The following is a 25,397-nucleotide window of genomic DNA, read 5'->3' as shown; positions in this document are numbered from 1 at the left end:
TGTAGGGATGTTTGCGTTCTAAATGTGATGAACTCTAAACTACTATGACTTGTGAAGATGTGTATCTGTCTAGTTGTTTTTAATTACTAATTGTTTTAGTTGTATGTAGCTAATTCTTAAGTATTCAAGGTCCACTCATAAGTTAATGCTTATCAAGGCTCTTTGACACTCATTTTTCTCACAACTTTGGACATTCCACTATGAGCTCCCCACAGTAGTGGGAAAGAGATTTTAAAAAAATAGTACAGGCAATCTTCAACCAGTGAACGAGTTATATTCTAAACATTCTCCCTATCATCAGTTTTACGGAAATTAAAAATGATTTTATTGAAAATTGCATTATGAATGGTGGCTAGATTATCCAGATAGTTCACAAATGCCTATTAAATTCTTAAGGCCATTGCACTATTTAAACTACATGGAACCTCAGAATAGGTGACCATATAGCAAAAACTTTCTCTTTTCAAGTGAGCCATCCATAGGCAAAATTTTAAATAAGCAAAGCTAATCTTTAGCACTCTCCCCTAACATTTTTTGAACCCACATCTCTTCATGTCTCTACATGTCTTAAACCCTCTTTGGGAAGTCAAGTGCAGCTGGGGTGAAGAAAGCAATTGCAAACAGCATTGAGAAGGTGACTCTCTTTAGCCCAGTATCTAAATAAATGGATACTCATTTGCTGAAGAATTTTGAACTAAATCTGTTGACATTTATTCTTCCAAAATACATTTTCAATTCATCAGAACATGAATTACACCTGTTGACACCTCCTTCATCAAAATTTTCTGGAGACAAAGCCTTTGTGAAAAAATGTTCATAAGGAGGAAGTATACCACAGTAGTTAAGAAGATAAATTTTGGAGTCAAACAGACCCAGAATCAAATACTGGCTATCCCACTTATAAGATAGAAGATCTTAGGCAAATTATTTAAACTATTCTGAACCTCAGTTAATTCATGTATAAAATGGGAACAATTTCATCAACAGTACTAGTTATTTTTGGGTAATCATTATCATTATCAACTGTAAAATATGTTTTGCACCTATTTACAGTTGTACAACAGAAATGAAAAGAAACAGATGCTTCCTCAACCATTCTTAGTTTAAAAATCTTTATAAATTTGGTGAAAACAGGTATCTGTTTCTGCTTGGGAATACTTATGACTAGTGACACAATTTCCATTTCTATTATAGAAATTTCACATATCAGAAAAGGGATGTAATGACAAATTTGTAGGTGGACCAAAAATTTTCAAACTTAAAAGTTGATGATAATTATTAAAATGTTGATTGTCATTCTCAAACAGCTTTACCTTTGCATTTATTCCTTGATAAGTGACATTTTTGGAAGTGGCTGTAATAAGTTATAATATGAAAGCTGAGGTTAATTTATATTAATTTAAAAACATATCTGATATTAAGAGATTAGCCCATGACCTTCAAAAAGTTTAGTTTTCATTACTTGCCTTATCACTTGAATAAAAATAAATGAAAAATGTATTATTTTTCACTAGACATCAGTTTTAAAGTTGCTATGGTTAGGGAAAGCTCTACAAGATTTTAAAGCAATATAAGTCAGTCCTGAGGCAGACAGAGTGCTAGGGATTCAGCATCCTTTTGATGAGTTTCCAGATATTGATAATTCAATAGGCACATTTTTTAAAAGAAGGTGGCAGAGATTTCTACTTGATAGACATTTCAGTCAACCTTTAGTAAAGTTTAGCTGTAATGGGGTAGGTATTATTGTAATGGAAAAACACTAAAATGCCAAAATTGCAACAGTGGAACAACATGAAGAGTAATGATAAACAAAAACAGAAGAATTGAAAAATTACCACAATCCATGTCATATAATGTAAAGAGCTAGAATTACAGAGCCCGGGACAACATTTCAGGATGCAGAAAAGTGAGAAGACCGCATATTCTCACTCATAGGTGGGAATTGAACAGTGAGATCACATGGACACATGAAGGGGAATATCACACTCTGGGGACTGTGGTGGGGTGGGGGGAGGGGGGAGGGATAGCATTGGGAGATATACCTAAGGCTAGATGACGAGTTAGTGGGTGCAGCGCACCAGCATGGCACATGTATACATATGTAACTAACCTGCACAATGTGCACATGTACACATATGTAACTAACCTGCACAATGTGCACATGTACCCTAAAACTTAAAGTATAATTAAAAAAAAGAAAAAAAAAAAAGAAAAGTGAGAAGAGATTCTCAACTACACATATTTTGAAATATCCCAATTACAAGAGTAAGAGGCTAATTATACAAATAAAATGTTTGTGTATGGGCAGAGACTGCAAATAATTCAAATTACGTGTATTGGTCCTCAACCTGAGGTGGTACTGTGTTCCACAGGCGGGGAGGAGTTCAGAAAAGGTGAGGGCATTTTTTTTTTTTAGCATCACAATGACTAAGCAGTGCTATCGGCAACCAGTATTTGGAAGGAGAAGGGATGCCAAACATCCTGCGATGCACAGATCAGTCCTGCACAATGAAAGAACTGTCCCATCCAAATACCTAGAATACTCCCAAAGAGCAACAACGGACACACCAGGATACTGTATGAACTGGTTACACTGGAAAAAATTACCTCTAGGACTAAAAAGGAGTAACAACAGATGAAACAAGACTTTGCAAGATAATCTTCTATGTTTTAAGCAAGAGTCTTGCAGGAGACCCCAGTACTTCTCTCCAAGAAACTAAATCTGTAATGGCTACATAGCTCTAATCTTTTGTGCAGCTTATCTTAAAAAAAGAGAATAGTAAGGTGATACGGTACCACCATCAAGTACAGTGTGCAGAGGGGCATTAAAAATAGAAATCTTGCAATGTATTAATCTTATCAAAATATTAAAGGATTTGTAGGAGGTCTTGTATCTGAAATAGGGGGAACCAGAGAAAGCCTAGAAGATGGTTAAGAACACAGTGGGGAAAACAATAGATATTTCTCCACCAAGACAAGGTATTCACTGATATATAACATTTGAGTAAGTTAAAGTTTTTTAAAGCATACATGGGTTTATGGCTTTGTTTACACGGAGCCTCTGCCTTAATGGAGGGACCTAAATTCATGAAGATAAAATTGACTCATAATGGTGACTCCCAGAATTGAATCTCTCACACATCTTTCTTTCTTTTTTTTTTTTTGAGACAGAGTCTCGCTCTGTCGCCCAGGCTGGAGAGCAGTGGCACGATCTCGGCTCACTGAAAGCTCCACCTCCCGGGTTCACACCATTCTCCTGCCTCAGCCTCCCGAGTGGCTGGGACTACAGGCGCCCACCACCACACCCGGCTAATTTTTTTTGTGTTTTTAGTAGAGACGGGGTTTCACCATGTTAGCCAGGATGGTCTCGATCTCCTGACCTTGTGATCCGCCCACCTCGGCCTCCCAAAGTGCTGGGATTACAGGCGTGAGCCACCGTGCCTGGCCGAATTTCTCACACATCTTAAACCCCAGCAGGCAAGCATCTACCAAAAGGTTTCTAAACAAGCTGTTTAAATGTGTCTGTGTGTGTGTGTGTGTGTGTGTGTGTGTGCTTGCTTAATATAAGAAGCTGAGATAGTAAAGATAAATTTAGTGTCACAATAGAAATAATAGTCATCAGGACCAAGAACAGAGAGACTCCTGGGAGGTTTAAGTTCAGTACTTAGTTTACTGAGTTCACACCATGCTGCTGATGCCTTTCATAGCATAGTACAGTCGAGTAATCATATTAACAGTCGAGTCATCATACTTACCATCACACATTTTCGTTAATTGTTTCATAATTATAACTATGTAACTATTGAGACATAAAATATTGATAATATATCTTTTCTTGTATTAACATAACTTTTACTACTGAAACTACTAGTTGCTTCATTACCCTGTTCACTTAATTTTCTGTTGCTCTAACTAAATCTACTCAACTTTAAAACTTCCTTTAGCATGGTCAGACACATTAGATAATTTGCCACCATTCCACTGACTGCAGACACCCATCTCGGAGTCCTTCATTGTCTTGCTCCAATTTGTACTCTTTACTCTTTAAACTTCTACACAATTGTCACCTCAGGATGCACTTCACCATAAACTTGAGAATTTCACTAGCATCTCACCATGATGGCACAATCTCTTATGCCTTGGATAATTTCCCCTCAGGATTTTTGGTTTGCTCTTTCATTTAATGAATCATATCTCAAGTAGCTTCTTGACAAAGGATGAATAAGAAAAATTATCTATTGAGACTTGGAATGTCTTTCCTATTTTATGATACTTAAACCATAATTTGGAAATGAACAGAACCTTAAGTTGGAAATGATTTTCTCACATAATTTTGAAGACATCACTCCATTGCTTTCTGGTTTGACTGGTATCTTCGGGGAGGAATTCCTCAATCTTCTGCTAATAAAATATAAGCCTAAATTCCAGTGTTCTGAAAGCTAAACAGGAGGAAGACACTTTGGAGGAAGACAAGAGGGTGTTTCTCTTTGGACCCAATCTCTGAGGTGCCTGGTACCTACCTTCCCAGAGTTCTGCAGTATAAACTGGCTGGTTCTTATAGGGCTCCTGTGTGATGGAAGTTAGGGCTCAGCTTTTCCACTCTGCTAAATTGGTTATCATTTATCCAACTACTTTCCTCCTTCCAAATTGTGTTACCACTCTCATCTGTCATTCTCTTTTCCATTTTCTTTGTCTTTTGGGGTTTATCTATTTTTATGTCTTTGTTTTCATTTTAGTAGTGTTCTTCAGGAGGGTAAAGCATAAAAATATGTCTTCAACCTGTCATGCTTAACTAGTTTATAAACATACTTGCAAATGTTGGTGCCAATTACCACAGTGTCCTCAATTTATGCCAATTTATACTCTCCTCCAGTAGTATCACTGCCTCAGGCATCACTGAGTATTACTACTTTTCATATATTTGCTTGAAGTTAAAAAAAATGAAACTTTCTGATAAAAATAAACAATTCTAACATTATTAATGAACATCAACATGTTTTTTATCAGTTTATTATGCTCTGCTATTTCAACTTTTGAGGCATGTCTGTGTGAGTCTATGTAAGTTCATTAGGCTGTTCAGTTTTTTCTTGTCATTCTGTAAGAGCTCTTTATATATGAAGGTGTTAATTCCATGAGGAAAATATTTTTCCACTTTGATATCTGCCTTTTCTTTTCTTTCTTTCTTTTTGAGACAGGATCTCACTCTGTTGCCCAGGCTGGAGTACAGTGGCGTGATCACAGCTCACTGTAACCTCAAAAACTCCTGGGCTCAGGGTATCCTCCTGCCTCATCCTCCTGAGTAGCTATGATTACAAGTGCCCATCACCATGCCTGGTTAATTTATGGTTTTTTTTGTAGAGTTGGGGTTTCACTCTGTTGCCCAGGCTGGTTTGCCTTTTCATTTCGATGTATAGAAATTTTACATTTTTACAAAGTCAAATATATCAATTTTCCTTTGTAGTTTTTGCCACAATTTTCATGCTTAGAAAGTTCTCATCCAAAAATTTTGCCAACATACTTTTCTAATTGTTTTGCCATTTCGCATTTTTTGCATTAAGCTTTAATCCTATTAGAATGTACTTTTCCATGTATTATGATGCAAGAACATAGTATCCCCCTCCAGTAGTTAATCAACTCTCTCAGCATAATTTATTGAATGATCTTTTAATTTCCCATTGATCTGTGACGTCACCCTTATCATTTATATAAACCATATACGTATTAGGGTATCTAGGTTTGTGATGGTTAGTACTGAGTGTCCACTTGATTGGACTGAAGGATGCAAAGTATTGTTCCTGGGTGTGTCTGTGGGGGTGTTGCTAAAGGAGATTAACATTTGAGTCAGTGGACTGTGAGAGACAGAACCACCCTACACATCAAAAGTTATTATGCATATAAATATTTCTTATCATGAATTGGAATCCATAAAGTTTGAAATTCACTCCTCCATGTGTTCCACTGATCCTCTTGTCTATTCCTTTGTCCATATAATATTTATCTGATTACAGCTGCGTTAGGCTAATATTCTGATATCCAGTAAAACAAGTGCCTCTCTTACATACTTTCTTTGGTTATTCTTGGACATTTGGTCTTCCACATAAATCATGTGGTCATTTTTTCCTAACATTAAAAAAGAAAAACTTGTTTCTACTCTAATTAGAATTGCTAAATTGGGAGAATTTACACTTATACTTTCATCATGTTGTTTATTTGGTATGTCTTTCTGTTTCTGAAACATAGTACTTTCCATGATTCTTATTATACAGGTCTATGGTTTACTTGTTAAATCTAATTGTAATTATTTTATAGTTCTCTTCACTGCTGTGACAGAAAAATTTTCCCATTTTCATTTCTGTGTGTTTACTGCAAATACAGAGAAGCTATCAATTTTATTTAAGAAGCCAATTTTATTTGGCTATCTCATCACATTCTCTTATTAATTTTATTGTTCATAACTTGAGTCTCCTGGGTTTCCTAGGTATACAATCATATTTTCTAGGATGGCTAGAAAAATGGTAAATAATTTGACAGCATAAAATGGTAGTAGTGAGAATCCTATCTCCTGATTGTAAAAAGCAGTTTAAATATCACACACAATAAATGAATTACTGAAATGACTGATGCTCATTCCTCTCTCTTCTATTTCTCAAGTTTCTCCTTCTGTTTCAGCCTCTGTCCCTGCTTTGAAAGCCTCCATCTCTCCTGCAGCTTCTAAGTTGTGCTACTAGTGAGAGTCCTTGGCTTCTGGTGCCTGGGTAGTAGGGAAAAGAGGTGGTCCTGGCTTTCAACATACCATTAAAAATACGTTATCTATCCATTTAGAGATATGTATACATAGTACAAAGCAAGATGCTAAAAGAAATATCAAGAAACTGAGACTGTCCAGAAAGATGATAAAATAGGATATATAAGACATAAAAATAAGTAACTCTATTTTAAATAGAAATGACATGAGCTCCTAAACAGGTGTAGGTAAAGTATAAGATTATTTCTCATGAAAATAGTTACAGGGGGAGATTATACACTACAATAATGCTATAATTTAGATATAGATCAAAAAGCTTTTGTGAAACTAGCTAACCTAATTATCACATGTATTACTGTTCTCTTAGGAAAAAAGTTGCATGCATTCATTTATTTATCAAGACAGGGTCTCACTCTGTCACCCAGACTGGAGTGCAGTGCCACAATCTCAGCTCCCTGTAGCCTCAATCTGGATCCCAGTCCCAGGAGATATTCCCACCTCAGCCTCCCGAGTAGGTGGGACTACAGGCACGCACCACTAAGCCCAGCTAATTTTCTTTATTACTTGTAGACGTAGGGTTTTGTTATGTTGCCCGGGCTGGTCCTGAACTCCTGGGCTCAAGTGATCCACCCACCTCAGCCTCCCAAAGGGCTGGGATTATAGGCATGGGGTACCACATGCCCGGCCAAAATTTGCTCTTAAATAACGGACTTATCAGTTAATTTCTGGCAACATAACTCTTATGTTTCTAAAAGACCAGTTGGACCGGCTAATGGTAACAGTCCTTAAGTTGTAGTACTGTCAACAAAGGGAAATAACAAAAGGAATAAATGAAGAGTCTGCTATTAACAATGACCTGTCCTGACTATTCTTTAACTGAGAACAGAATTCATTTTATTCAATAAAAATAAAATACATAAATTCCTATTGTGTAAAATTTCTTAAAGATAGGTATTTAGTAAAATCAAGTGCTACTGAATTTTAATATAATGTTTGTAATTCAGTGTTAAAATTAACAAAGTCTCTTGTACTGCCAAAAAAATCACAATCTAAAATTTTCACCAGGGTCAAAAATTTTTTATCTTGGAATTCACACAGTGTATAACAGTCAAATGCAGCTGTTACATAAACCAGGTAGTTTATTGGTTCATCCATGCTATAAAAATATTACTGACATTTCATCTGGTCAACCATCTTAAAGGTTAATTCTTGTTTCCTCTTTCAGATTTTATTCTAGGTGAACTGTTCTGGGCAGATTCTATTTACCTATTCTGAGCAAACCACAAACTGTTTCATTGCTCACTCTTACTGTTAAGAACATATTGACTTGCTGCCTGCTCTGCTGTTTAATTCATTTATGCTGAGAGTCAGGCATGAAGACAGAATTTTAAATGTGACATTCGCAGACTGTTAGGTCATTTAAGCTCTGACAACACTAGGGAATTCCTGACATATAAACTGGACCTGATTACCAAGCACAGACGAGCTTCCCAAAGGTGCAAATTTCTGATCATTTTTTGTAATTTCTCACAGAATTGCAATATTAAATTTTAATGTCAATGAAAAATATATATAGCCAACATTTTCCTCTGTTTCTTTTAATAAAGTTCTAACTGGCACTTCTAATCAATACATATCAGCTAAATAAAAATTATTTTGATGGAAAAAGGCATATGGAAAAACTCACAATAACAATCAACATTCGTAACAATTCTGAGAAACTCTGCCATTTAAGGGCTTTTAATATTTACTATAATATGTAAGTTTCTGAAATCTCTGCTAGGTCTAAAGGCTATAACTCTAGTCAACAGAACATTTAAAATTATTAGATTCTGGCACAGCAGGGCAGAGGTTGTATGCTGTCAAATTATAGTACAAAGTCTAAGCTTACATGCTTACAACACTGCCTTCTCAACGATTACAGTTATGTAGAAAGGATGATAAAATCATTATAATTGGAAATGAACAAATTGCCCACATGACATGCAGAATTATACTTTGCAAGGGTTGATGATTGGGCGGGGTAAAGGATGCAGGGCAAGACTGTTTTCTCTTTTTAGTGACTCCAAAAAATTACACTCAATGATATTTTTGCAGCTCTTTTTCCTTATCACTAAGTACTATACACAATGGGTCAAAATGAAAGTTTTCTGAAATTAAATTTTATAATTAAATAATGCACAAAAGATAATGCTTATTTTATCCCATATTTTATGTAAGTAAGAATTCTAGTGTTAAACAGCAAGTAGCCTTTTAATATTGTGCTTTGAATGGGACTTTCAGCTGTAATAGGGGTAGTCTAAATAGGGATAGACAGCCCAGAATGCCTTTCAGCTATAGCACATTGATTCTGAAAAACCTAACAAAAGCAATTACTTCTCAGTGATTAAAAATCTTGTTTCTTTCAAAAGAATAAAATGAAATGCAAACCTGGTGTATTATCTGAGCTACAGGAAGTTGTTCAGCATATTTCAGAGGTTCCATTAGTTTCTCATCCATCTGGTCTTCCTTATAGCTGGAAAAGAGAATTTAAAAACACAGAGCTAGGGCAAATACTATTTTGAAATATAGCAAATATTTAAATATATCAAATATGAAATATAGTGAAATGCATATATTTAAGTTTTTGAAATAATCAGTATTTATCAATAATCTTTGAAACACTACCATTGAAAAATTTTAAATGACTATAAAAGTATTCAGACTACATTAAGTAACTATGCAATAAAATGAGCTAGCATCACTTAATGTTCTCAGATCCTGTCTTTCTCTGAGACAAAAATGTTTCAGAATTCTCTGTCCAAAAGAGGGTGTTTCTTTCATAGCACTTAAAGGTCTTCAAAACCTGGCTCCAACCAAACTCAAGCCTCATCTCCAGCAACCCTTTCTCTATTTAACAGTCTACTGTTTTAGTTATATTTAACTACTGGCCAAACCCCATTGGGACTTGCACCTCCAGGAGTCTCTCAGTTTCCCCATGCTGTTATATCTGTTTGGACCAACCACCAATTCTCTTCTTTATTTATTCTTCTTTTTAATATATTAATTTGTTTATAGCCATCTAGGTATATTATTTTCACTTCCTTGAAGATGAAACCCATGTCTTCTTCTTCTTTGTATATCTAATATTTATCAAAAAGACTCAAATGTTTATTGACTGAATAATAAACATATGAATAAAATGAAATAAAAATAATTCTGAGGTTATTTTATATAGACAATATTTTTAATATCTACATGTACAATGAGATACAAAGCTGATATAATCCATATCTAGGACAATATGAAACAGTAAATTTAAAAACTTTTCAAATGAAGAAAATGTAGTATAATGATTTTTAAAGTTACTGACCCTTTGAGAAATAGCAAGTAAACATTTGATTTCAAGACAATAAAACCTAAAAACATTAAAATTCCTTTTGTCTTTTCTGTGAATTACACATCAGCTTATCAACTTAAAAATTACTAAACTTTAATTATCTTGAAAAATAAATGAAACAAGATTGGCTAAGTCTCTAGGGCTTCAGTTAAGGAATCTAATGAGAACTCTAGAATCTCTCCCATGAAAAAGGCAGATATACAAAAAGAGACAAAATTTTCATATGATTTAAGAGCTTCAAGAACCTCTTATCTAGGTAAAAGTTTGTGGATATCTTGCAGAATTTGCATAAAAATAACTAGCTTAATTTGAGAGAACTCTGAAGATTCTCACTAATGATGGGAAAAAAAAACTGCCTCAAAACATGTTTCACAGAGACAGAAAGCAGAATGGTGGCTGCCAGGAGCTGGGAGGAGGGGACACTGGGGAGTAATTGTTTAACAGGTAGAGGTTCGGTTCACAAGATGAAAAAAGTTCTGGAGATGGATGGGGGGATGATAGTTACACAATAATATAAATGTATTTAATGCCACTAAAGCGTATACTTAAAAATGATTAAAATGATACGTTTTATGTTATGTATTTGTTATGGGCTGAATTGTGCCCTTCAACAAACCCCAAAATTCACATTTTGAAGCCTAACCACCAGTACCTTAGAACGTGACTGTATTTGTAGACAGGGTCTTTAAAGTAGTAATGAGCTTACATGAGGTCATTAGGGTTGATCCTACTCAAATATGACTGGTATCTTTATAAGAGGAGGAGCGCAGGACACCGAGACAGTAAAGATCACATGAAGACACTAGAGGAAAATGGCCGTCTACACGTCAAGGAGAGAGACCTTAGGAGAAATCAATCCTGCTGACATCATCTAGCCTCCAGACTGTGAGGAAATACACTTATGTTGTTTAAGCCATCCAGTCTCTGGTATTTTGTTATGGCAACCCTAGCAAACTAATATCTATTAGCATTAGATATTTTTACCTCAATTAAAAAATAAACTAAAGTAAATACTCATTGACCAAAAAAAAACACAACTTGCTTTAAAGCATTTCACAGTGTATCTTTTAAAAGTTTATTTACATTATGTATAAAAAACACATACAGGCCAGGCACAGTGGCTCACGCCTGTAATCCCAGCACTTTGGGAGGCCGAGGCGGGTGCATCTCTTGAGGTCAGGAGTTCGAGACCAGCCTGGCCAACACGGTGAAACCTCGTCTCTACTAAAAATACAAAAATTAGCCAGGCGTGGTGGTGCGCACCTGTAGTCCCAGCTGCTTGGGAGGCTGAGGCAGGAGAACTGCTTGAACCCGGGAGATGGAGGTTGCAGTGAGCCAAGACTGCACCACTGCACTCCAGCCTGGGAGACAGAGCAAGAGTCTCAAAAAAAACACAAAAAAACAACACACACACACAGCAACAAAAGAAAAAGCAGACAAACTGTATAGACATCATCAAATTTCAAGACTCTTTTGTTTCAAAGGACACAATCAGAATGAAAAAACAGTCTACAGAATGGGAGAAACTTTTTGCAAATCATATAACCAAAAAGGGACTTGTATTAAGAATGCATAAATACAACTCAAGAATAAAAAAGCAAACAACTCAATATTTTTCCTTCCTTATCAAGGACATTCTTAAGTGCAAATGATGTATTTTTGTTTGTTTCTTTTCTACTGTGGTCAATGGTGGGAAGAATACAGTGACCACTTGTGCAGTTTGATTCCAGTGCCTTGATTCCTGTTAAGGCACCAGCAGTTTTAATAAATATCTTCTGAAAAAATAAAAATTAAATCACTGACATTAATTCTAAGAGTATAAAAGAAATATGACAAAGTCACTCTTCATTGGCTATTCCAAAAATCTAAAACGACAATGTCTAAGATGAAATACATTTCTTTCTCACAAAATGTCTCTTACTCAATATAAAATATATTCTTTAGGTATACAAAAATATTTGAAATCTGGAAATTTGTTTTGAATAACTTTTTAAAATGCCATGTAGCTGTTATGAAAAATTCCAAATATGTTTCTGTATTTTTTATATTATTTTCGCGGGAACATTTAAAAGTGAGCTGCAGATACCATGACAGTTCACATCTAAATGTTTCAGCAAAATGTTTATCAACTAAGGATACGTCTGAAATGTTTCTTAATAACAGCAGCACTTTTTCCAAATGCAATTCACAAGTAATCTTGAGTATCACTGTGGATATATGAGTATTTTACTTATCCAATGTTTCATAATCAATTAAAATGATTACTCATTTTTATAATTTCTTAAAAACACATGTCCATTGCTTTCTTGCTTTATTTTGATATCAAGAAGTGTGATGCTAAATTGGTTCTATGTTATTTTCATTTTTAATTATTTTTAATTTTTAAATTACTAATTTATTGGCTTAGAAGCTCAGGCGGCCTTTATTTTCCCTTTTGTTTTAAGGTCTAATACTATATCTTAAAAGTTGATTGTTATAAATCAAGTTTCCCAGGTACACAGGAAACAGGAGTCCTTTCAATATGGAAATTCAGATCTCATTTTATTTCAAAAAAAAGTTTTATTATAACTTTAAATACCATATCTGTTAATTTTCCACTTGTTTCCTAGTTCAAGGTGTTGAACTAAATATATGGAAAATTCTCTTTCTGATCCTTTTTATTTCTCTTATTTCAGATTATTTTCTTGGCTCTTTCTATTCTTTACGTCTTTTATTGAACTTTTGGAATATCTATCTTCCCTTGTCTACCTTGTGATTTACTTTTCATTTCTGAGATGATTTTTGTCTTTTGTCACCATTTACTTTCCCGAGTTCAGTCAGCTGCTGTTTCACATATCTTCCTGTTTGTCCATTTCAACTGTGAGTTTTTCAATGTCTGATTCATGGTGTCCTTTCATAATGCAATTGCTTGTTTAATATAGGTTATTCGTGTTCAGATGTTTCATTTCAGTTTTCCTGTTTTGTCATTTTTCTTGGATTTCTTCCCTTTTTATTTGTGCTTTCATTCTGTGTGTGTGTAATTTACTAAGAAGATTTGATTTTAATTTTGTTTTATACTTACTGTAACTTTGTAAAAGTGCTGGCTTCTTTTTCTGTTGAGGATTATTTGTATTGGCTTTTTTAGAATGAGCAGTAACAAGTTATCTTGCAATGGAGGGTGAACGGAGGTAAGCTGACTTACTAGGTTTCTCAGTTCAACAGCACCCTCTTCTGTGGCTTCACTGAAGTGTAGTTGCTTTAATAAGTGGCACTTTTTGTGGTGGGAGGGACAAGATTTGTCTTAAAAAAAAAAATCATCTTGTTCCCATAGTGCCCATATCTTCAGCTGCTTTCTTCTTTCCTTTCACCACCACGACTCCAAGGGACACCACAGCCCCACTCTGTCCTTTGCAAGGTGTCTTCCATTATCCCAGAATTCATGGTTTCCCAAGATTGTCACCTTAAGGTCATCCATACATTCTAAGCCCCATCTTGCAAATCATTACTAGTCAGGTCTCTGACAAACCATATATAATTCAGAATGAGAAAACTACAAATATTAATTTCAATTTACATGTGGCAGCCATCCTAAAGGAACCTGGAACTTTTCTCCTGTAAAATGGTAAAGTTCTCTTTTCTTAAAGTCATCCAAGTGTTCCTTTTACTTAACATTTTGAGTCATTTCAGAAGCCCCCCTAAAAGAATGTTCTTTTTCCATGATCTCTTTCCAAGGTCCTTCACTAAGAAAATCTACTTAAATAACTTAATAAGGGAATAATTTCTACATGGAAAAAGCTGTGCATTCCTTATTTTGCTTTACTATTTTTTTAAATAGAGTTTTTGTAGAAGACAACACATGGTATTTGCTTACTTTATAAAAGGATTTTGACTCCAATAGAGTCATACAACCATCTCAAATGGAGAGGCAATTAAAATACTGTCCAAATCCTCTGCATAAATAAAATACTCCTGGCAAATTATGAAGCCTATGAAGTTAGTCTTTACAATCCCCCTGTGCTTTCTGTATCCTTTTTCTCTTTCATGTTTATCCAGTGCCTGAAAAATCTTTCTCTTCTGTGCTATCCAAGTACTCCTAAAATAACACTGTAAAATTATTTACTGTGTCCATACAGAAGGCTCTCTCTAACTCAGAAAGAGTAAAGTTTATATTCTATAGCGCCACACTGAGATCAGACAATTCACGTATAAAATAACATACAGCCAGGTATGATGGCATGTTCCTATAGTCCCAGCTACGTGGGAGATTGAGGAGGAAGGATCATTTGAGCCTAGGAATTAGAGACCAGCCTGGGTTACATAGTGAGACCCCATCACAAATAAATAAACATAAAATTACATAGTTTATTTCAGGTAGAAGGCCAAAGCATCTTTCCAAACACTGGAAATAAAGCCAACAAAACGAACAAGAAAGCAGAGATACTGTGCTATGCTAGAAACAAACTAAAAATTAAGAATATCAATAAATAATTAAAGACACATCATCTAGAGTAATCCAAAATCATTAGGAAGAAATTCTCTACACATACCAAAAATAGGAAGGTAGCCCAATAGTTAGTATAACCTGTTTTGAAAATGACAGCTCAAAGAAGCACTTGAAACTAAAAGGAAATAATAGAGAAATCAAATTAATTTCTTCTTACAATCTTTGGAAAAAAGGATAGAAAAGTTCACACTCCTATACTGCATTTTTAAATGTTCAAATAGTCATATAATAGATAACACATATTGTACAAGATATAATTGATAAACCTGAAAATTTAAAGACACTCCGAGTGAAGAAAACTGAAGTTTATTGGTCAATGGAGACAAACACAAAATGCTATTACAAATTCAGAAAGGTCCCAAGAGTCACTAAAGATTATTTTTGTGAAAACACGTTATACAGCAATGAGAAAACAATTTAATACATTATTTCCCTCAAAATGAGATCCCCTCCAAACTCCCTGCATCACTATTTTTCTAATTATCAAACTAAAAACTTGTGAGAGAAGATATGAAAATAGAACTTCAGTTAAAAGCTACTTTAAAGAAGCACAAGAAAGATGGTAAGCCAGGGAAAAAAGACATAATATGAGGCAGAGAACAGCAAGTTAAGTCCAAAGAGAACTAAGGTTACCCTAATTTATAGCCCAACTGTTGATACACATCTTATTTACTGTCAGTTTCCAATGTAGTATAAAAATGCACACACCAGTTAAATAAGAAGACCTGCCAAGCAACTCAGTAAAGCTGATATAATAAAATCCCAGAAAAATAAACTCTTTTTCTCATTTGAGAGACTTTAAAAGTAACTTCTTGTATGGTAAAATTATAGGCAGGCTTTCCAGAAGTTCACACAACCAGCTAACCTGAATGCACAAGGAACTATATGTGTAGAGTCAAAGGCAATTCTAAAATAGTAGTGTAGAGTTCTGGGGGATGTCAGAGAAAAAACTTGTCAAAATTATTGAGCACTTACTCTGAACTCTACTAAATTTATCAGGAGTTAATGTATATTGTTCCAGTCATTTTATTTTGCTTTTACATACATATTTATATACACATGAAATATACATAGAATATCTACAAATCATTTCATTAATAAATTATACAGTGTAATTCAGCCACTAGCTTTTTTCATTCAAATGTGAGGTCAAATGTGACCTGTCACCTGTTTCTGTATGTCCTGTGAGCTAAGAATGGCTTTTATGTTTTTGAATGGTTAGAAAAAATTAGTCTAAAGAAAAATAACATTTCATGACTAGTGAAAATTGCACAAAATTTGAATTTCAGTGTTGCACTATAACAGCAGAGCTGCATATTTACAACTGAGACCATATGGCCTATGACCTACAAATGCTTTAAATATTTACTATCTAGCTCTTTCCCTAAGCAGCCTGAGGTAATCTGTGAAAATGGTTCGCTATTCACTTGACCCGGAGAACCCCACGAAATCATGCAAATCAAGAGGTTCCAATCTTCGTGTTCACTTTAAGAACACTCGTGAAACTGCTCAGGCCATCAAGGGTATGCATGTACGAAAAGCCACGAAGTATCTGAAAGACGTCACTTTACAGAAACAGTGTGTACCATTCCGACGTTACAATGGTGGAGTTGGCAGGTGTGCGCAGGCCAAGCAGTGGGGCTGGACACAAGGTCGGTGGCCCAAAAAGAGTGCTGAATTTTTGCTGCACATGCTTAAAAACGCAGAGAGTAATGCTGAACTTAAGGGTTTAGATGTAGATTCTCTGGTCATTGAGCATATCCAAGTGAACAAAGCACCTAAGATGCGCCGCCGGACCTACAGAGCTCATGGTTGGATTAACCCATACATGAGCTCTCCCTGCCAAATTGAGATGATCCTCACGGAAAAGGAACAGATTGTTCCTAAACCAGAAGAGGAGGTTGCCCAGAAGAAAAAGATATCCCAGAAGAAACTGAAGAAACAAAAACTTATGGCACGGGAGTAAATTCAGCATTAAAATAAATGTAATTAAAAGGAAAAATAAAAAATACAAATAAATAAATAAATAAATATTTACTATCTGGCCCTTTACAGAAAAAGTTGCCCAACCTATACATTAGAATAATTATTTAGAAGTGGATTTGCTGGGTCATAAGTTATGTACATTTTAAATTTTGCTAGAAACAAGTAAATTGCTATCCAAAATGACTGTATCAATTTATACTGCCACCAGAAATGCATTAAGTTCCTATTTCCTTTCATCATCACCACTTAGATTTTTATAAGAAATAGTATCTCATTGTTTTAATGTCCATTTCCCTTCTAAAATCACCTTTAGGTGATCACTAACATGAGTCTTTCCCTCTTCTTAAACTGTATTTCTTTTTTCTTCTATTTGGTTTGTCTTTTAAAAAATTAATATGTGGCATTATTTCGATAATCTAGACAGAAATTCTTTGAAATAGATGTTACAAATAACGTCACTACACTTTTTCTTCTCTTTTAACTTTGTTTGCATTGTCTTTTTTTTTTTTGCTATATATGATATTCTATTTCATTAATCTTTGACAATCTTTTTTTATTAGCTGTAATTTGGGTAGTGTGACACCTTTCCCTACTCCTAAGCAAAAAAAAAAGATATTCTGCAATAATTCTGATGTTTTCTTTTTGCATTTTTATCTTTAATCCATTTGTATTTTGTTTTTATGTACAGTGTAAAGGGGAAATCTAATTTTGTTTCTCCATGGCAAACCAATTGCTTCAACGTAGAATTTTTTGACTTACCTATCCTTTCCTCCAAGTAAAACCATATCTATCATACATATATTGTTATGCATGAGTCTCTTTGGGGGCTTTATAATATGTTGTATATTTATTTACCTAATCTGAACCAATATCACATTATCTGAATCATCACAACTTTAAAATAGAAAATCCTGGTGTCAGATAGACTAAATGCCTCTCCCACCACTACTGTTCATACTCCTTAGTCATCCAAATGGCTTTGGCTTTTTCTTCCTTTACTAGTCCACACGAATTTGATAGCCAGCTTATTACATTCCATGAAGAATCCTAGAAAGGCAGAATGTAGTAATAGTTAAGAGAGCATACCTGGAGTCAGACAGCTAGCACTTCCACTTATGAGTTGTGTGACCAGATACAAACCTCTCCACATCTGTAGTCACATATAAAATGACTACATACTCCACAGCTGCTTTGAGGATTAAACAAGTTAATAAATTCAAAGTGCTTAGAATAGTGTTGGGTATTTATTAAATACTGGAAGTTTAAGAGAAATTGAATTGTATTTATTTACAGATAATTTAGATAAAATTATATGATAATTTATTCTTCTCATCCCTAAACATGTTCCACCTCTCCATTTATAGGTGTTCCTTTATGATCTATAATTAATTTTATTTTGTCTCCATAAAGAAGATGTACATCTTTTAAGATGATAATCGGGTGGCTTATAGCTTTTGTTGCTTATTTTGTATTAATACATCTATAGATACATGCATATATCTATTATATATAAATAATATAGGAATATATACTATTGATTTCCATGTAATGATCTTTTATCTGGCAATCTTACTAAACTCTCTCATTAAATTTAATATTGGTAGATTCACTTAGATTTTTCCATTACATAGCATCTGTGAAAAAAAGGAAGGGAGAGTTCCTGATCCTCACACCTCCTATTTCTTTTCCTTACTGCATTAGTTGAGACTTTTTGTGCAGTAACAAATAGATGGGATTATAGCATGTATTCTTATCTTGTCCCCGATTTTCATCGAAATGCTTCTATAATTTCACACTATATAAAGTTTGCTGCTAGCTTTAGACACATTCCCTTTATTATCTCCCATTTATCTGCAGTGTCTAAGCCACACTGCCTTTTTAAAAAACATTATCATTTATGATTAATGATTTTATTCAAATGTTTTTTCTGTATCTACTGAAATAATTACAAGATATTTCTCATTTAATGTATTGATATGATGAAATACACTAATATATTTTCTAATCCTGAATCCTTCCTGTAATTTTACGATAATTTCTATTTGGTCATGAAATGTTTTTATTTATACATTACTGAGTTTGAATTTTATTTAAGATTTGTACATCTGTGACCACAAGTGAGGCTGACTCTCTATTTTTTTCATTCTCTCTGTGTTGTTTTGGTTTCAGAATTATATTCGTTCCACCAAATGAGGTAGGAAGCTTTTTTATTCTGTTCATATTATGTCAGCACCTCAAGTGGTTAATAAATGTCAAATGTAAAAACCATCTAAGCCTGCTGTCTTGTTTGCAGTTTGTTGGGAAAGGGTACGTGTTTTATACAATTAAAAAAGGAGGAGTATCCTTCAGTTGAAGGCTTAATTTATTTCTTTTACTTACTTTCTTCCTAAATCTAAATATTACGTTAGCCACCTCCAAAGTGATTTTTATATCCTTATACTGAAAATGTCTCATGTAAATAGCACATTTTTAGGTTATGTTTTTAATTTAGTATGACCACTTTTTTCTTTGAAACAGGGTACTTGGTCCAATTATATTTAATGTAATAAGTGATATAGCTGGATTTACAACTACTACCTATTTTCTATCTCCCATCTGTTTGAATTTCCTTTTTCTTCTTTTGAATCAGCCAAATATTTTATTACATCTTTTTTTCTGCTATCAACTTGATAGGTGTATTTTTACCATTATCGTGACAATTACCTTGGACATTAGAACACCCAACTTGGACCTGGTAGTCTAATCAAACTGTTCAACATTACCATTTCTTCAATAATAGTAGTACCTTACAACACTTTGACTCCATTTGTCCTCCTGCCTTTGACCTTATTATTGTCATATATTTTAATTCTATGAATACTTTAAACTCAACAAGATGGTGGGGTTTTTTGTCTGATTAATAGTCAATTATTTTAATTGATATATTTACTGATTCTGGCTCTCTTCATTCTTTACTGAATTTTGTTGTTTCTCTTTATAATCATTTTATTTCTGGCTGAAGAATTTCATTTAGTTTTATTTTATTTCAAGTGCATTGGCAACAAATTCTCTGTCTGAAAAACATTTTGATTTCGTCTTCACTTATGTAAGATATTTTTGCTGTGTAGAGAATGATAGGTTAAAAGTTTTCTTCCTTTCACCACTTTAAACATGTCATTCTATTGTTTTATGGTTCTGATTGTAATAACATGTCAGTATTAAAGATAATGTCAGGCTTTCCTTCTCTGTCAGGCTTTTAAGTTTGTTCTCTATGTTTTTTCAGCATTTTGACTATGATGTGGCAAATTGTGGTTTTCTTTGCATTCATTTTGCTTACAATGAATTAACTGAATATGTGGTCTGATATATTTCATTAGTTTAGGAAAATGTTTATTATCACTTTAAATATTGTCTGTTCTTCCTTATTTTCAATCTGTCATCTAGTTTGGGATGTTATTTACACACATGTTGGACCATTTTTCTGTGTCTAACATGTCTCGTACTCTGTTTTTTCTGTGCTTCAGTTTCAATATTTTCTATTGTACTGTCTTCAAGTTCACTAATTCTATCATCTTCTGTATCCAATTTGCTGTTAAGCCATCGATTGAGTTCTTAACTTCAGATACCATATTTTTCAATACTAGAATGTTCATTATTTTAGTTATACTCATATGCTCTGGTGAAACTCCCCACCTTTTCATCTATTTTCAAGAATATTTTTCCTATTTTCTTGAACATCTTAAACATAGTTATTTTAAAGTTTTTGTCTACTACCTCCAAGTTCTGGATCACTTCTGAGTTTGCTTCTATATTCTGTTTTTTGTTTTTCTCTTGGTATATGATTACGGTGTACTAGTAATTTTTAATTGATGGATGTAGGAAACTGCATACTTAAGAAAGGTTATATACAGTGCTATTTTCCACTTAAGAAGGTCCGTGTGTTCCTCTGCTGGGCAGTTAAGAGTGATACTCTGATCACTTTTACTCATTCAGGGACTGAGCTGAATTTAGACCACCTGAAAATTTTGATAAAACTAATTCATTACACCTTAATGTGGCCCTATTCTAATGGTGAGGCCCTTCAAGGTTTTCAGTTGAAAGCCTGGCAGGTCTTTGTCTCAACACAGAGAGAGTAAGACTATAGAGATTTCTAATATACTTTTCAAAGGTTTCTGACTTACATTTTTGGACTATTGTCCTGCACAGCTTAAGAATTTGGCATGCCAGCCTCACTGAACTGCCAAAAGCTGTACTGATCACTCTGTCCCCGTTAGTAACCCTTTATCAGAGGCCAAGCCCAAATTCTCACCTATAGCGTAGAGGTATGTGACTTTTCTATGCAACTAATCACCTCAATCATTATAGTATGAAAGCAGCCATGATGATATGTAAATCAATGAATAAGGCTGTTTTCCAATAAAACTTTATTTTAAAAAATAGGCAACAAGAAGATTTGGCCCATGGGCCATAGTCTGCTGACTTCTGCTTTTGCTGCACCCGGAAAAAGCAAGTGTACCCAAGAGAAAAAAGTGGCTAGAAACTGTCAGCATTAGTTCACCACAATCTCCAGAGCTGTCAACTCTTACCTGGTACATTCTTAAGGGGCTCTCATCCTGAAGATGTTTATCTCCTCAGTAATACAAGACTAGTAAATTCATAGCTCTGGTTATCAGATGTTTTTTGCTTAGTAATTTAGCTTCCCTTTAGTTTTAGAATTTGGCAAGTATTTTGAAAGGAAAATTGGTAATATGATTGAGGCAAATATCTTGAAAAGGAAAGTTATTTTGAGTGAATAACAATTATGTCACTCTAGCCTAACACAGTCACCAAAAATGTTGCTGGTGAAATTTCTCTATACTCTAGCAGTGGCCCACTGCCAAGCCCAGATTCTCAACCTTTGGTCTACTCCCAGAATTGGCGAATGATTACAGAGAAAAATTGGCTACAGATTCTCAGCTCATCTCTGAGAAGTTTCCCCAAATCTAGATTTTTAGATTCTCAGTCCTCATTGCTTCTACATCTGATATTTTTAAAAATACGATTTAATCTGCCTTTCCTAATTGTTCTTGGTGAGCTCATAAGCCTACTGCAAATTATTTCATCCTGTTCAGAAGTAGAAATTGTACACTACTACTTTTGATATTTTCATTATCACTTAGTCCCAAGTATTTTTTTAATTTTCATAGGTTTTTAAATATTATTCTAAGAATTATTCAAAGAGTGTTTTCAAATTCCCAAATATATGTTTTAAACAATTCTTTTTTACTCATGATTGTAACTATTACACTGTGATCCGAAAAAAAATGCTCCTTAAGATTCCAACACTTTACGTTATTAAGACTTACTCTTTTGGCCTAGTATTGGTTAATATTTGTAAACATTACAGTTGGTCTTAAAGAGAGTGCTTATTCCCTAATTGTTCAATTTCTTGGCTCAAGTTTATTGATTATGTTGCTTACATTTTTAATTTTAAAACTTTTGGATGGCTCTTTTATTGGTTTCTGATAATGTAATACTGAAATATTCCATTACAATGATAAACTTATCAACCTGTTTTTTAAATATGTAAATTTTTGTTTTAAATATTTTGTGGTTATATTACTAATTAAGAGTTTAACATGCTTTTCTCTTCCTGATGAGATAAACCTTTACTTAGTTACCTTGCTTATGATTAATAATGTTATATGTTATATACTCTACGTACTATGTACTATGTGTATACACATATATGTATATGTACTATGTATATATTTTACACTATAAGTATTTAAGCTTTCTTTTGGTGAGCAGTTGCCTGTAATCCTTTCATTTTCAACTATTTAATATCATTATATTTTCTGTCAGTAGTTATGCCTCTTTTTATCCTAATGCAGTATTGTTATAAACTATTATTATTCACTTATTTAAATTGTGATTAAAAAATTATTATTTCTCTTCACTCCTTTACTGCCTTCTCATTGATTTTTTAATTTCATTTTTTCTCCTGCAATGTTTCTGATCTTATTTCCTCTATTTCTATTCATTTACTAATCACTCTAAAAATGTAAACTGCATACTTTCCTCACTGTCTAAAGCTATTAAAATTTACAACCCTTTTCCCAAAGGAAAAAAAAAAAAAAAAGCTGAAACTCCAGAATACTTTAACCAATCACTTCCTCTTCTCTTACACAATGTTGTTATTAAATACATTAATACTCTGGTTTATCTTACTCCCCAAATAATTATTGTCATTGTCATTGTCATCATAATTATAAAATATATTCAGTTTTTGCTTAAATTTATTCACATTTTACCAATTTATTACAGCGTTCCTATTTACACTCAGACCTCTTTTCTGGTTCATTTCCCTTTTTCAAAAAGTGCATCCCTTTAGGTATTAAGGTGTTTTGATACCAAACATTCTCAGCTTTTGCATGTTTGAAAATGTCCTTATTTTTCATTGTCTTTAATGGTAGCTTAGCCAGCTTAAATTCTAAGCTAATAGTAATTTTCTCTCAGTACTTTATTGGTATTACTGTACTATCTTTTGGTTTCCTCTGTTGCTATTAAGATGTTTGCTGTCAACTTAGTTGTTACCCATTGTAGATGCCATTTTTCTCTTTGACTGATTTTTAAATCTCTTACGTACTTAGGGAGTTCTAAAATGTTCACATGAAGTATATACTCCATGTATTGTGCTTTGGATTTGTTGAACTACCTTCAAAATGCAAAAGTATAAGCCATTATCTCTTATATTGCCTTTTGCTCATTCTATATTTTCTTCTCCCTGGAACTCTAATTAGACATAGCTAACAGTTTCCAATATTATCTTCATGTCTCATAACCTGTCCTAACACTTTCCATCTCTCTGTCTATATTTCATACTGACTTATTTCTTTAGATCTATCTTATTTTACTAATTCTCCTTTCAGGTATGAGTAATCTTACAAAAATCATTAAAATCTTTTACTCCTTCCTGTATCTATTCATACCTTTTTGAGATACAACTTTGTAGCTCCTTCTAAGAAAAGATACAGTCTGTTTTTCCAGCCCTTGAATTTTACTTGGATTTGTGATTCCTTCTGCACAACAGGATGCAGCAAGAATAACAGGGCTCCAGTTTCAAATCTAGGCCACAAAACGTCTTGCATGCTTTTGGGACCCATGGATAACCTCCTGGAGGATAAAGGATCACATGGGAGCTGAATCAACATCAAAAGCCCCAGAAATGTGAGACAGTATAGCCAAAATCAGAAGTCACTCACTCAACCCAAAGATGACAAATTCTGAGAAAGCACAACATAAGCTAGAAGAACCATGAAGGTTGAGCCCATCCTACACTGTCAACCCTCAGAATCAAAAGCTAAATATGTGGTTGTTATTTAGACATTAAGTTTTGGAATGGTTTGTGATGCATCAATACCTCAATAATATGTCTATTATTTAATCTGTTTATTACATTTTTAATTTGAATAATTGTGGTTTACAAATATGAAAGTCTATTTGGCCTTTTCCAAATATGCCTCATCATTCTTTATCATGTAATCCTTGTGTAATCCTTCATTTCTTTCTTTTATTTTTATTTTATCTTATTTTCCTCTTTTATTTGTATTTTATTTTATTTCGAGACGGAGTCTTACTCTTGTCACCCAGGCTGGAGTGCAATGGCACAATCTTGGTTTGGCTCACTGCAACCTCTGCCTCCTGGATTCCAGCAATCCTCCTGCCTCAGCCTCCCGAGTAGCTGGGATTACAGGTGCATACCACCACACCCGGCTAATTTTTGTATTTTTAGTAGAGACGGGGTTTCACCATGTTGGCCAGGCTGGTTGTGAACTACTAACCTCAAGTGATTTGCCCACCTCAGCCTCCCAAAGTGCTGGGACTACAGGAGTGAGCCACCACACCTGACCCCTTTTATTTCAAAATATAATTTAAATGGTTATTTTGTATTTTGTAATTGATAAGTCATATATCTAATGTTCTTGTAGGTCTAATTCTCCTGATTATTCTGTATTGTGGTAAGCAAAATTCTAAGATGACCCTCAAGATTCTTATCCCTTGGTGTTCATATGCCCTGTATTGTCCACTTTCCTGGAGAATAGGCAGGACTGTGAATAAGATAAACTTCACTCCTATGATAAGGTTATGCTATATGACAAAAGTGAGGGAATTTTGCAAATATAATTAAGGTCTGAAATCAGTTCACATTTAGTTAATCAGAAGGAGACTGTCCTGAGTGGGCTTGACCTAACCAGGCAAACCATTAAAAGAGACCATGCCCTTCCTAAAGTTAGACAGATTTAAAATAGGAGAGACTCTACTGCAGGCTTTGAAGACACAAACAGCCATACTGTGAACTGCCTTTGGAGGGGCCATGAGGCAAGGACCTAAGACAGCTTATAGGAGCTATGGATAGTGTTTGGTTAATACTCATAAGAAAATGGGATTTCAGCCCTACATGTGCAAGGAACTGAATTTTGTCAACAATGAGTGAGCTTGGAAGAGGACGCCAAGCCTCAGATGAGACCACAGTATCAAGTGGTCTTTTTCAGCCTGTGAGACTTTAGGTAATGGACCCAGCCAACCTGTACGCACACTTCCAACCTACAGATACTGTGAGATAATACATGGGTGTTGTCTTGCACTGCTGAGTTTGTGGTAGCTTGTTATACAGCAGTAGAAAACTAATACTCTCACGGGATTAGCTTGCTTTCTCAAATTGTCTGTAATTTAAGAACATGAACACCTTAATCCGTGAGGATCCTGAGGAACCTCAATTGAGAATGATTCCTAAATCGAATTTGAGTTTGCTTCTGTCTTGCTTTGGGTTACTATCAATCTAG

General features: G+C 34.2%; 2 protein-coding genes across 2 annotated transcripts in view; one reads left to right on the top strand and one right to left on the bottom strand.

The window, feature by feature from the left end:
• Window positions 1–25,397, bottom strand: part of PIGK (phosphatidylinositol glycan anchor biosynthesis class K) — a 130,042-nt gene that overhangs the window by 24,054 nt on the left and 80,591 nt on the right. Inside the window, exon 10 of the mRNA XM_001168438.7 lies at window positions 9,176–9,260. Coding sequence (XP_001168438.1) covers window positions 9,176–9,260 — 85 coding nt within the window. The remainder of the gene's footprint in view (window positions 1–9,175; window positions 9,261–25,397) is intronic.
• On the top strand, window positions 9,787–24,160 carry LOC129143994 (large ribosomal subunit protein uL22-like). The gene has a single exon (XM_054684457.2). It carries the CDS (start codon window positions 16,019–16,021, stop codon window positions 16,571–16,573), a length of 555 nt encoding a protein of 184 aa, XP_054540432.1. The 5' UTR covers window positions 9,787–16,018; the 3' UTR covers window positions 16,574–24,160.

Source organism: Pan troglodytes, chromosome 1 (genome assembly GCF_028858775.2).
Source record: "Pan troglodytes isolate AG18354 chromosome 1, NHGRI_mPanTro3-v2.0_pri, whole genome shotgun sequence".
In the NCBI taxonomy this organism is placed as follows: Eukaryota; Metazoa; Chordata; class Mammalia; order Primates; family Hominidae; genus Pan; species Pan troglodytes.
The sequence above is the reverse complement of the archived record's forward strand: the minus strand, read 5'-3'. Positions and strand labels throughout refer to the sequence as shown.

Bases quoted from the DNA above. Each gene is read 5' to 3' on its own strand.
- LOC129143994 (XM_054684457.2), top strand. From the start codon at position 16,019: ATGGTTCGCTATTCACTTGACCCGGAGAACCCCACGAAATCATGCAAA.